This window comes from Mus musculus, chromosome 11 (assembly GCF_000001635.26).
Source record: "Mus musculus strain C57BL/6J chromosome 11, GRCm38.p6 C57BL/6J".
In the NCBI taxonomy this organism is placed as follows: Eukaryota; Metazoa; Chordata; class Mammalia; order Rodentia; family Muridae; genus Mus; species Mus musculus.
Window position 1 is genome coordinate 118,066,255 of NC_000077.6, and position 13,213 is coordinate 118,079,467.

At 55.8% G+C, this 13,213-nt stretch overlaps 1 protein-coding gene across 5 annotated transcripts in view; it reads right to left on the reverse strand.

Moving 5' to 3' along the window:
* Dnah17 (dynein, axonemal, heavy chain 17) overlaps positions 1-13,213 on the reverse strand; it is a 108,997-nt gene that overhangs the window by 44,532 nt on the left and 51,252 nt on the right. For 4 of the 5 annotated variants that reach the window (XR_388524.4, NM_001167746.1, XM_006534150.4 and 1 more), the window contains 11 exons: positions 12,308-12,456; positions 7,908-8,190; positions 7,635-7,808; positions 7,262-7,469; positions 6,591-6,756; positions 4,201-4,303; positions 3,128-3,275; positions 2,661-2,752; positions 1,257-1,418; positions 637-801; positions 33-224 (listed from right to left, as the gene is read on the reverse strand). Coding sequence is in view for 4 of the 5 variants with exons in the window: in NM_001167746.1 (NP_001161218.1) it covers positions 33-224; positions 637-801; positions 1,257-1,418; positions 2,661-2,752; positions 3,128-3,275; positions 4,201-4,303; positions 6,591-6,756; positions 7,262-7,469; positions 7,635-7,808; positions 7,908-8,190; positions 12,308-12,456 (1,842 nt within the window). In the remaining variant the exon portion in view is untranslated. Of the gene's footprint in view, positions 1-32; positions 225-636; positions 802-1,256; positions 1,419-2,660; positions 2,753-3,127; positions 3,276-4,200; positions 4,304-6,590; positions 6,757-7,261; positions 7,542-7,634; positions 7,809-7,907; positions 8,191-12,307; positions 12,457-13,213 lie in introns of those variants that run through there. The other variant, XM_006534152.3, reaches the window with a different exon arrangement.

Here is a 13,213-nt window from a genome sequence, read left to right on the forward strand (position 1 = left end):
CCTTTTCTCTGCCTCCCTTGGAGCCCCCTCACCTTGAGGTCTGGGATTGCGTAGCCTTTCTTGAGTGTGATCTGGAAGACGTCCAGGGCACTGATGTAGGCGGCTAGGCGCGAGAGGCTCTGCTTCCCACTGCCACCCACGCCCACCAACAGGGCATTTCCCCGAGGAGACTCCAGGATACGGTTGATCTTGCAGATGTGAGCCACCGCATCCTCAAACAGCACCTGGGGAGATCAGAGGGGTCATTGGTGCTACCCCTCTGGAGGGCGCAGACCCTTGCTTGCCAAGGTCAAGGGGTCACCCCTGGGGTGACCCAGGTGCTCATCAAGATCACATGACCAGTCACTTATGCTCAGAGGTCATCGCCTGTGTGGGCCAACACGGTAGAGAGCACAGGCCTTGGCTGATTCCTGGAAGGTGCCAGTGACACATGGTCCCACTGAGCTGTGGTCTCAAATGTGGTTTTGCTTATAGATTACACTTATAGCAGATATGCGTGAAGGAAACACAGGGGTGCCCACCAGGGGCCGTGGAAGGTGTCTGTGTGGATAGGGGACACTGTGGCTCGGTGACGTGGAAGGAGATCTGTGTCCTGGCCACTTGTGCGGGCCACGGACGGGCTCCAGAGCTCCTCACCAGGTTCATGACTGCGTTAACCTCGTTGTAACTGTCCAGGACGTCCTTCAGCAGCTTGTTCAGTTGTGCCACATCCGTGACGGGGAAGTACTTGGGGTCACCGATTCCTTGCGTAAAGTGGCAGAAGATGTTGGGTTTGGCAAAGAGATTCTCCTCCCCAAGATCCTGGGCCAAGACAAGATGCTTTGCTTCCGTGCTACCAAGCAGACCCCTGCCCGTGGTCACCACGCCTTCCAAGGGGATCCCATGAGGCCTTTAGGCTGGGTCATGACACCAATGACCCAGACTGTCACTGTGCTAGCCCTTACTCTCATTGGACACTCCCTTCCCATAGGGTGATCCACGATGTGGGATGACCGACTGCATGGTCTGAGAGCACTGGGGATGTGGCAACAGGTGACAAGGACTGAGGCAGCTGTGCCCCTTTCAGGTGGAGAACACGAGGTCACGCTCTCAGAACGGCTAATTCTCTTTCACTACTCACACTGCTACATGCTGGAGCCATCACTTGGGCCTCCCTGTACCCAACAAAGGACCTTCCCAGAGGCCGTGGGCATCCCTGGCCCTAACCGCTGAACCCTCTGTGGGCACAGCAGGGGAACCTGACAGCTTAAACTTACGTCAAAGAATTTCTTGACAGATGCTATGGTGACCCTGTGCAGCGTCTCCTGGTCTTTCTCATCAACCATCTTGTCCCCATACACTCGCTCAGCCTCATGCAGCCAAAGGCGGACGAGGTCCAGCGGGGTTTTCAGAATCTCTGCTGTGGAGAATAAGATGCCCTGCCCCCGCCCCCCAACACACAGTGTGCGTCAGTGGCTCTGCCTGCTCAGTGAGGCAAGCCAAGCCAAGCTGAGCATCGAGGTCTGGGGTGTGCAGGTGAGCACTTCCCTAGGGAGCCATGTAAGCTGCTGTGAGGCTTCTGCTTGGGACCAGAAGTCACTGACTGCAGAGGTCACACCCAGCTGAGAGGGTGTGTCTGTGCCTTCAGAGGCTGGGGAGTTTCCTCCAAGGGCAGGGTTAAGGGATCCATTTTCTAAGAGGGTCATAGTAGAGGAGGGACAGGGAGGCGAGTTGTGACTGGGTGACATGGTCAGTGACAGAGGCTCAGGCTCCACAGCAGGCCGTGTGGGTCCAGCCTGGGGAGGGTTGGGTCCTGGCTAAGCCCACTCAGGCTTAGCAGGTGTCTAAGAGTAGAAAAGCCCTGGGACCATTGCGGTAGTGGGGTGGACTCTGTATGTTCGGAGCTTGTGCTCTATGGGGAGATGCAACCAGCAGCAGGTTCTGTGAGTGGCATGAGAGAGGAGAGTGGGCTGACCGACATGGGACGTGTGGAGGCCTTTGCAAGGATATGACATTTGAGCTGATGGTTGGGAGTGGGAAGGGGCCCACATAAGTTTAACTTTGAGTTTTAGATTTCCCATGTTAAGTGGAGGACAGGAGCTCTGATTTTGTGTGCTGTTGGGAGGAGACAACGGTTGTATACACTGCTAAACCCAATGCCTGGCTCGGAATAAGCAGCCATTAAACAGGAAGGGATGTAATGGCCGCCATCATATTCATAATCTTTAACCTGTCACCACTACCACCACCACGACATCTACTACCTCCACCACCTTCACCACCTCCACCACCATCACCACTGCCACCACCTTCACCACCTCTACTACCTTCACCATCACCACCACCACCTTCACCACCTCCACTACCATCACCACCACTACCACCACCACCATCACCACTGCCACCACCTTCACCATCACCACCGCCATCACCACCACCACCACCACCATCACCACCACCACCACCATCACCACTGCCACCACTTTCACCATCACCAACACCACCACCATCACCACTATCATCACATCAGCACCACCCTTACAAGTCCCCATTACCCCCGTCACCACCCTCATCCCACACTCATTTTCTGTTTCCTCCCGAGCACTGCAGAGGAGGCGGCGGCGGCCCCCGCAGGTCAGGGACTTGGCCACGGGCAGCGTGACCGAGAGCTACAGCAGTACCTGGAATATATTGGAGAGGTCCCTGAGGTTGAAGATGTAATGAAACTTAATGGCTGTGGGAAGGAACGTCGCTGAGACTTTCTGGTGCAAGGCTGTTACAGGAGAGAGGCATATTGATTCTTACGGGCTCTTAATGGCCCCAGGAAGTGCAGGGCTTAAAGTTCCTAAGCAAATGGACTATGAAATAGTGACAATTTAACAGAGAAATCTCCGAGGCTCTCTGAGGAGGGTGGGCCCTCGCTGCTGCTGCTGCTGTAAATCACCCCTCCTCTCTCCAACCCCCACAAGCCATTGGATTTCACGTCTCTCCAGGCTGCAGCAGAGCACCATTAAAAAAAATTCGATATGTATATATCTCGATTCTGAAGAATAGATGAAATATTTACCAGGGGGAAAATAGGAAGCCCTGCCAGCCCATAAGCAGCAGGTTTCACTGCCTGGCTGGAAGGGAAGCGGTCTTGGCTTACCCAGGGCTGCAGTCACCAGGTGGCTGCTCAGCCGCTGGATCACCAGAGGGGCTGAACGAAACGACAAGTGTTGTGCCAGGATCGTGTTGTAGATGGAGGTGAGGGCCTCCTGGCCGGGGAAGCTCACAGCAAACACGCAGAAGTGGCGCTGCAAACAATCGGGAGCTCCCATCAGGCCGTTCCTACAGTCATGGCTAACCCTCTGGGGAGAGCAGACCCCGTCGCCATTGACTAACGTATTGGGGGTCAGAGCCAGGATACGATGAAAACACCCATCCTGTGTGAAGCAGCAGCCATGCATACGGTCTCAGGGTTTTACTGCTGTGGACAGACACCATGACCAAGGCAACTCTTATAAAGGACAACATTTAATTGGGGCTGGCTTCCAGAGGTTCTGTACAGTATCATCAAGGCAGGGACATGGCCACACCTACTCCAACAAGGCCACCCCCTCTAATAGTGCCACTCCCTGGGCTGAGCATATACAAGCCATCACACACACACAGTCCTGAAAATTTTTTCCCAGAGGCACAGTGTGGCACAGAGAGCCCAGGTCCCTGTGGCTTTGGTGACTGGAGACACCAGCCTGGCATGGTTGCAGATACAAAACTGAACTCCATATAGCCAGCGGTGCATCTTGGAGTTCAAGTCTGTCTCCAGTGTCATATGGGAAATGCTTATACTAAAAAGTATTGGGAATTATCTGAAATTTGGTTGCAGCCGGGCATCTGCTGGAGACCAAGACCAGCACCTCGTGCATGCCAGACGTGTTCTACAGAGCTACAACCCCAACCTTTCATGTTCTGGGACAGGGCCTGCATCGTAGCCCATGTTGGCCTCCAACTCACGATCCTGTTGCTTCCGTGTGCACCACACCTGTTGTATCTGGCAGCCTTCCGGGGTCATGGGGAGGATGGTCTGGCCTCCCGCCCTTCCTGCTCCCCTCAATTTCCTAACAGCGAAAGACTAGGGGGGCTTCTGGAGCACAGCAGCCCAAGCTCTAACACCCCCAAGCCAGGGCCAGAGCTGCCTCGACCTGGAGCAGCTGACGGGAGTGGTTGGCCTCTGCTTACCTGTAGTCTGGGGTCAATGGTGAAGGAGCCAGAAGTAGGGTTCATGCAAGCCACATACTGACAGTTGTGCACGTCCTTCAGGGTCAGTTTCTGCCGGTCATACCTGTGTCGGGCGGGAACGTTGTGAGCGTCCCACCACACGCCGCAGGGAAAAACCCCTCCTGTAAGTCACCTGGTATGTGCCTATGAGGAAGACAACCTGAGCAGACTGGCGGGCATGATAGAGCCAGCTGTGTGCTGTGCCGAGTGGAGCTTTGACGGGAGGCAGAAGCCCCTCTGAGCACAGCTGTGGGCTCCAGTCCAGCTCTTGTGGGGCGGTGGTCAGCCATGCTGGCCTGGATAACTCACTGCCTGGTACCTCGATGCTCCTGCCTTTGCTCAGCATTATAGGATGTGGAAGCCAGAGTTCTCGCAGGTCTGCCTGTAAGGGCACCTGCCGCGAGGGAGGCACACCAGAACAGCTTCCTGCTCTATGAGTAAGAGTCTCCTGCATCCTAGACTGACCTCTGACTCCCCAGGCAGCCAAGGATGACCCCCAAACTTGGCATCTTCCTGCTTCCACCTCCCAGGGGCTGGAATTACAAGTGTACACCACTAGGCCTGGTCTATACAGTGCTGGGGACTGATCCCGGGGTCTCTTGCGTGCAAAGGTTAAGCCGGTTCGTTACCCAGTGAGCCATGTCCCCACCTTTCCTGCTCAGTTGTGTCATTGTCCTGACTGTACCTCTCTGTGTGTTTCCCACTTGGCCTTGGTGATGCTGGTGTTGCCCAAGATGAAGACTCCATTGACTGAGTACAATGTCGAGGGAGGGTGTGTGGTGGGAGAGGTATGGGAGTCCTGTCTGTTTTCTGCTGTCAGCCTACCCTAGGCTCTTGGTGAAGGAACCCCCACGACTCTGAAGTAACCACAGGAGCCGCTTGGTTGCGGCTTTGTTGCGGCTTTGTTACTTTGTCCAGCTGTGCTTTACAAAGTTTTGTCTGAGAAGCACCTCCCTGCCCCCTCCCAACTTTGCAGCTTCCGGGACTGACTTTACATTGCGAACATTATGTGAGGGTGGCAGGGGACAGTTTGCTTTTCCCTTTCCCCAGGTGGCTCCCAGGGATCAATCTCTGGTTGTTAGCCTTGGGGGCAAGCTCTGTGGAGCCATCCTTGCTGGTTTAAGAAGATCCAAGGAATCTTCCGAAAATTCAAATCTAGCCACCCCTCTCCTTCCTCGAGTTTCTCGGGATAATAATGACAGGCAGGCAGGCTAGGGCTGAGCTGAGGCAGCTGGAATCTAACCAGCAAGAGGGCCTCTTGAGGGGAGAGGGCACCAGAGACCAGAGGAACCTCCTGGAATGTTTGATGCTGTGAAGCCAGATGGGGAGTTCAATAGGGGCCTGTGGGGTGTGGAGGGGGGATGAGTGTCCAGCAGCCTCCCCAGGAAAGCCACGGTGTGGGGTGGAACCCCATCACCTTGCCACCATCTCCTGTGTTCATGACACTCACTCTCCCACTTCCTTCTTGAGGGTCATTGTGTGTAGCCCCTTTCCTTCCCCAAACTGTGTTGTCACCTCTGAGGTTCTGGCTGTTCCCACAGCTCGGGGTGGCCTGGGTCCCATGGGTCAGTGTTGCCTGTGGGGTCAGTGTTGGGACTATGCCCTTGCACAGGCAGTCTGGTCCCCTGAGCATGCTCCTGGCAGTCCTTGGCTGGTAGGGGTGGGACGGGGACCCACTGACTGGCTTCTGGAGTTCTTTTGATCCTAGCTAGTCCCAGCTCTGGCCTGGGCTGCTTCCTCAAGAGGTAAATGACCAGAACAGCCTGATTATTCCTCAGTGTGCCACCTGGGTGTCCCAGTGCCACTGGGACAGAGTTTCCTGTGTCAGACTGAAGCAACCATGTGCACCCCTCCCTTCTTCCTTTCTTAGTTCATCCTTGGGCCATATTCCCTCCTGCGGCAGGGCCTTTGCACGTGGCTTCTTTCAGCCCAGGCTGCTGTACCTCCAGAGCAATCTGACAGTGTCTGGCTCCCAGCCACCCTACAGCTCTCCAAGGGGCATCTTTGACCCATCAGGGACTTCTCTGTGATAGACCTTGAGGTTTTCCTCAGAGCTCTCCGCAGGTCTTGCACAGACCTATCTCCACCCCTTATGGGGGGGGGGGTCTTGGCTATAGTTACTGACATGTTTGTAGCAATATCATAGAACATGAATGGTCCTTCCACAGCCACGGCCCTGCCCCATGACCCCATGGTCTCATTGCCAGCCCCTGACCAGCCCAGCTTCCTGCCACCTTCTCTATTCCTATCCATGACTGCCCAGCCCTATTCCAGCCCTCATAGAGTCATGGCCACACCCACCCTGCCCTCACAGAGTCATGGCCGTGCTCCCAGGCTCATCAGGCCCTCACCAGTGCCTGTGGTCCATGTGCTGGCGGATGAGGGTGTGTGGGGCCACCGTGCCATACTTGTCCACCTCTGGCATGTTCATGTCATCGATGAAGTAGATCAGCTTCTTAGTGCCTGGGGGGCCGTAGTTCCTCCCTGACTTCTTTTCCAGAGGCTTCTCCAGCACCCCTGAGAAGGACAGAATGTTATCTATTGCTCTGAGCTGGTGCCTGTTAGATAGGGTGGGGACAGACTCCCTCCCATGAGGAGAAGGAAATTGAAGGCCAGGGATCAGAATCGCAGGGTGTGCCTAGAAAAATACCCTTGTGGTACGTGCGTGTGTGTGTGTGTGTGTGTGTGTGTGTGTGTGCGCGCGCGCGCGCAGCAGGGATCCACCACGGTCCACCATCTGCCACTCAATGTAACCTCTGTATTAAAACACCAGTCAGAGGTGGAGGCGGCAGGATCCGAGATCTGTCTCAACCTTGGCTGAACCTCTAATCCGTGACCTGGCTGCCTTTCCGACCCTCAGTGCCCCTCATTGACCACAACTATAGCATCTGCCCAGGACACCGCTGGGGAGCCTCCATGGAAACAAGACTTGTAGTCCATAGTCCCCTGGGCCCACAGAGGGGTGTGGGAGGGGGCGTGGTGTGGGAGGGGCAGGTGGGAGGGTGGGGCCAGGCCCTCTCACCCTGCAGCATGGCTGAGGTCGTGTAGAAGTTGAAAGGCACGGCCTGCACCAGGTAGTCGTCGGTGCTGAGGTTCTCCAGCTTGTCACCCATCAGCACCGACTTGCCAGTGCCCGCGTTGCCCACCAGCATCACGGGCCATGCCTTCTCCATGAGCAGGTCTATGAAGTACCGGATGCGGATGGTTTCTGTGGTGTGGACTAGAGAGGCCTGGGGGCCGTAGCAGGATGGAAGAGGGCATGGGTGTCACACAGCAGAGGTGGTTCCAGCTGGCCTGCAGGTCTAAGTCCCCGGGGTCACTAAAGGGCCCTGCTGTAACTCAGGTAGGAGGGGACACCGAGCTCTCTTCCCGGCCACAGCTCTGGCAAAGGTTACCTGTAGTGGGATGTCGGGATCCAGCTCAAAGTTAGGCACTTTATCTGTCCAAGGCAGGAATTTTTTTGTTTCAGGGTCAATGTAGTAGTCAAAAATGGTCCCCTGCGAGGGTAACTTGATTGTTTTAAATTCATTGATCCACCACTTGCTGAACTCCACTCGATAATCAATGAGCTGTTAAGAGGAGGAGGGAGGAGGGTAGGACCAAAGGCTTGGTGAGGGAGCGGCAGGGTGGCTCAGTCTGGATAGCCAGGTCCCCAGGGTGCCTGTCACCTGATCCTGGAACATGGCGCCCCCAAAGGCCCAGAAGCAGGCGAACACGAAGTAGAGCTCGTACAGCTCCTTGGGGGAGTCGGGCGGGGCGTTTTTCTCCGTGAGCAGGCACTCCAGCAGGTACAGGATGGTCTGGATGACCGTAATCTCGGGCACGGGGGTGATCCTCTTGAAGCCGATGCGCAGCTTGTCCAGGCACGTGGGCAGGTACTTGTCGAAGAGGATGATCAGGTTGGCTTTCTCTGACTGCACCTTGCGCCTCTCAATCCAGCTGCTCACAACCCTGGAGGGAGGGATGGCCGACGGTCAGTCCGCCTTGGGGCTCCCTGCTCGGAAAAACACCCGCCTCACCCACCCCTTCACCCTTCTGCCCACTTCTTGCAGTCCCCTCCTTCTTTCCTTTTCTCCCCTCCCCCAGTATCTCTTGAATCCCAAATTGTTCTCAAACTATGTAGCCAAGGATGACCTTGAACTCCCGGGTCCTCCCACCCTCCATCTTTCTCAAGTGCTGGGACCACAGGTGCACAGTGACCAGGCCCAGATTGTGTGGTGCTCCAGGTTGAACCCAGGGCTTCCTGTGTGCTAAGCAAGTGCTCACCCCGATGAACTACAGCCCCAGTCTCCCGTTGCTACTCAGGAAGCATCTTTTCCCCCAGCTGAAGCTAATACCGAGAGGCTGGGGATGAGGGGAACAGAAGAGCTCGTGAGGTCGCCTGTGGGGAGGAAACAGCTAAGGATGGAGAGAGGAGGGACGCTGGGACCCTCGTGACATCATCTGGACCTCTGCATCCAGCCATGCCTGGCTAGAATCCACATATGTGCATGCATACATACATGCATATGTAGACAGAGATTTTGCTTCAGTGAACTCAAGCTGAACTTGACACCATCACTGGAAGAGTCCAAGTCCATACGCTAGATGGCCCCATGGGAACCACTCCAGATTGCGTGGCACGACTTCATGCCCCAACACCGTTATGAGGGGTAGGGAAGCTGTGGCTGGCTGCCCGGGCTTGCACGGTGGACCACAGCCAGCTGTGGTCGGAAGCAAGTCACTCCGCAGCTCCGGGTTCCAGATTCTCATCTACATCCCGGTGATGTTTACATCAGCTCCACTCCAGGGGACCATGCAGAATGCTTTTTTTAAAGCTCACAGAGGGGAGCCTGGTCCAAGGTGAGTGCCAGAGGTTTGTCTGCTAAAAGCATAAATAGTGCAGGGCTCCCTGGAGGGTCAGCGAGCTGAGGGCGTGCGTCATTTTCAGGATGCCGGAGGCATAAGCAGGAAGCTCATGTTATGAAACATGAGGCAACTGTCCACAGCCAGGACCCACGGGCCTCTCCACGAGCGTAATGGAAGCTCTGTTGCTTCCTGCTCTGCTGCTGGGACATAGGATAGGAGGCTGAAGCCTTGGGCCCCAACACCTGTATCCCAGTGTGGTAGAGAACCCTTTACCACCTATATCTCCGAGCAGGATGCATTTGCAGGTGGCCGTCTGGAGGGTGGGCTGACATGCAGATATGGACTAAGGCTGCTGTTTCCCACTTTGAGCTGAGGGTTCCTGTGCCATATTGTAACATTGCCTTGGTGTCACATTGTAACAAACATTGTTTTGGTGAGGTCATGTACAGGGCATGCTGGCTTTCATCTGAACACAGACTCAGGCAGACATACCTGGAGACACAGGTCAGCCTTCCTGACAGGTCCAGGCACTTCCTGCTTCACTCCCAGAGGCAGCTGGGGCATGTCACTGATGCTCCATCGGAGGTGGGGATGGGACTCTGTGCCTGCCTCTCCTCCATCTGGAGAGGGTGCTTCACCTGCCTCTCCCTCAGCAGAGCTCGTCGCCTTCCCATTCCCCTGGACACCCCAGGAGTGTCCAATCCTTTCCTCTTCCCTTGCCAGTCTCCCCTCTGGCTCCCTCCCTCCTTGCTGTTCCTACAGCTGTTGCCATGATCCCATCTCCTGTATCCTAGCGTGGTCTATGATCTGATGCCTCCCATCTTGTGGTGTGCCCATGACTTGCCTTCCTTCTTCCGTGTCTCATCTTCTACCCAGGCTTCATTTCGGTTCCTGCCCTGCCCCCTGCTCTCCCTGGAAACCCAAGCTGCTGGAGGACAGAAGAGCTGCCTCAATCACGCCCCCCGCCCCCCCCCCCCGCCCCAATGTGGCCTCACATAGGACAGGAGCTCCTGTGGGCATAATCAAGATGCAGATCTCAAGATGTCGCCATCCTGGGTTACAGTGGACCCGGAATCTGACGCCCCTCAGAGGGCTGTGTGGAGACATCCATGGGTGGTCACAGACCACCAATAGCCAATAGAAGTTGGGACCAATTTGCCCTATATCCTTCAAAGGCCCAGTATGCCACCATCCTGACCTCGGGCTCCTGGCTTCGGCCCTCAGAGGATGGACTCCTGTTAGTGGCTGCCTGGCATGCAGCTCTTCCTCCAAATGCTGCCAGGCTAATGTCCCCTCTCAGCAGCTCTCAGACCACCCCCGCTCCACTTCCCACCCAGGGTGTCTGGCTTGGCTCCCTATCTGTCTCTGCAGGGCCATCTTCCTCAGTGCCCTGTGGAGGCCTGGTCTCATCCTGCTGGCTGCCCCCAGCAGACATATCGCCTCCCACTGAAGAAGGGAAAGGGACGAAGTCTGACCTCTCATTTCTTTCTCTCTACCACAGTGGCTCATACACGCACACCTCAGGCCTGCTTTTTGTGCTCAAGACTGTCTCTTAGCTTAGCAAATAAATTTCCCTTCCCTTGCTGAAGCACCCACGGCTCTTCGCCTCCAGGGCCTCCTCTGTGCCTGGTGCCTGGCTTCAGCCCCTTTCTTCCACGGATCTCTCTTGAGTTATTGATGGGCACCTGTCTGCCAGGTCAGGGCCAACTTCCTTCCTCCAGCCTGCTTGTCTCTTAGGTGTGGTCCAGGCAGCTTCCTGCTCCTTCCAGTTTCCCCTCAGAGTGTCTGTGTAGCTCACCACTGCCCCATGTGTCTCTTCTGGAATTGCTTTTGGGGTATATGATTCTCTTTGTTCCCAAAACCGTGTGAGTTTTGTTAGTAAAATTATCTTCTGTCATCACGACCCATATTTTTCCTGGAAAATCAACTTCCCCAACATGGAATGCTTAGGGTCCAACAGACGCAGACAGTGTGCAGAAAGGGTCAATTGGGTAGATGGGGGGAGGGTGAATGGATGGATGAATGGAAGGGTAGATGAGTTGATGACTGGGTGGAAAATGGATGGACAGATAGATAAGTGGGTAGGGAGATGGACTGCTGAGTGTAGGTTGGATGGATAGATGGGTGGGAGGATGGGTGAGTAGGTGGGAGGATAGATAGGTGGGTTGGAGGACAGATGGGAGGATGGATAGATGGGTGGGAGGATGGATGGATGGATGGGTGGATGGGTGGATGGGTGGATGGATGGATGGGTGGATGGATGGATGGGTGGGTGGATGGGTGAGTAGAAGGAGGGTGGGAGGACAGATAGGTGGGTGGGAGGACAGTTGGGAGGATGGGTGGGAGGATGGATGGGTGGGTGGGAGGATAGATAAGTAGATGGGAGAATGGATGGGTGGATGGATGGGAGGATGGATGGGAGGATGGGTGGGGAGAAGGACTGATGAGTAGATGCTCGTCTTCAGCTCAGGTACTCATCCTGAGCCTGCGGTTCCTAGAACACACCATGGATTTCTATCCCAGCTGACTAAGAACATTGGCTCCAAGCTGTCCTTTCTGTGTCCCCTGAAATCTCACTATTCTGCCAATCACTGGCCACAGGTCCAAGCAGGGAGATCTCAATAGCAAGTCTTCTGTACCTCAAGACTCAAGCTGCTCTCAGGCACATGCCTTCCCCCATCCCCGCCCTGTTGCCACAGGAGAGGCAGGAGCAGCTCCCCATGTCACAAACTGTTCTTTCTTCCTGACCCTCAGCCTTCACTATCCACCCAGCCCAGGGCCTCCCCGTGAGTTCCAGTCCTCACGAGGGACACTGACCCAGGCCCTGTACTTCCCGAATGTTGCCTCTACTCTCGGGTGGCAGCTTTGAAGTCAGTCCTCTGGGACAGCAGCACCCACAGGCAGGACAGGCCTCCCCTCAGCCCAGCGCCCTGCTCAGTTGTTGTATGGAAGTGTTTCACCAGCTGCTGCCCTATGCTGTCACTGTGAGCTTCTGTCCCACGCCTAAAACTTTTACCGTCACTGAGGTAAAAGTTCGGGGGAAGGGAGCCAGTATGCTACACACAAGCGTGCGGGGCTCTGACACAGCCCACTGAACGTCAGGCAAGATGGCACACAGTACTTTTGATGGGCGCACGCAAGCATATGTCACCATGACAGACAGTCTACTGACTGCTTTCTCTGCTGCAGTTTGGGATGAGAGAGCCCCAGCCCTACTCACGGGTTCCACCCTAGATCCGCAGGGTTGATATAGAGTATGCCGGCCCTAGAGACGGTGGCTGGGGTGGCTGTCCTCAGGTGGCTGATCTCAAACACCAGCCTCATGGTGCGATTCAAGGGAATTCGCTCGTTGCTGGCCAGGGTGAGGACCTAGGGAGGACAAAGCGAGCCCATTGGTCAATGGCAGCCCCCAAAGGAGGAGCCACTGAGCCAGTGGCACACGTGACCACAATGAACCTGTATGCTCTCCTTGCCTCCAGCTCCCTGTGTGCGTAGCCAACACAGGCATCCCTCCAAAGCCACAATCCTCTCCTCTATGGATTGGATCCTTCTGTCTCTCTTTCTATCCAACTGAGTAGCCCTGTTTTTGAGACAGGGTCATGCTGTGCAGCCCAAGCAGGCCTTGAACTCATGATCCTCCCGTCTTGCCCGCCCTCCCCAGTGCTGGGAAGAGTCATCTTCTTAAGCTGCTTCTAGGAGGCCATTTGTGCCTTGTCAAGTGTCATTTCTATGCTGTCAGCCTTCACTATCCACCCAGCCCAGGGCCTCCCCGTGAGTTCCAGTCCTCACGAGGGACACTGACCCAGGCCCTGTACTTCCCGAATGTTGCCTCTACTCTCGGGTGGCAGCTTTGAAGTCAGTCCTCTGGGACAGCAGCACTCACAGGCAGGACAGGCCTCCCCTCAGCCCAGCGCCCTGCTCAGTTGTTGTATGGAAGTGTTTCACCAGCATGACCGTGGGTGAGCTGGAGACTGAACCTCGAGCTTTACTCTTGCCCACGCAGAAGCAGAAGCCCAGGCAGGTTCGGGAGAGCGTCTATTGTGGCAGGTGCTGTCTGCGGTCCCTGACTTTCTGTGTGGGGCTCTTGACAGACTCCCGGCCACCTTGCCCACTCTGCACCCCCCAC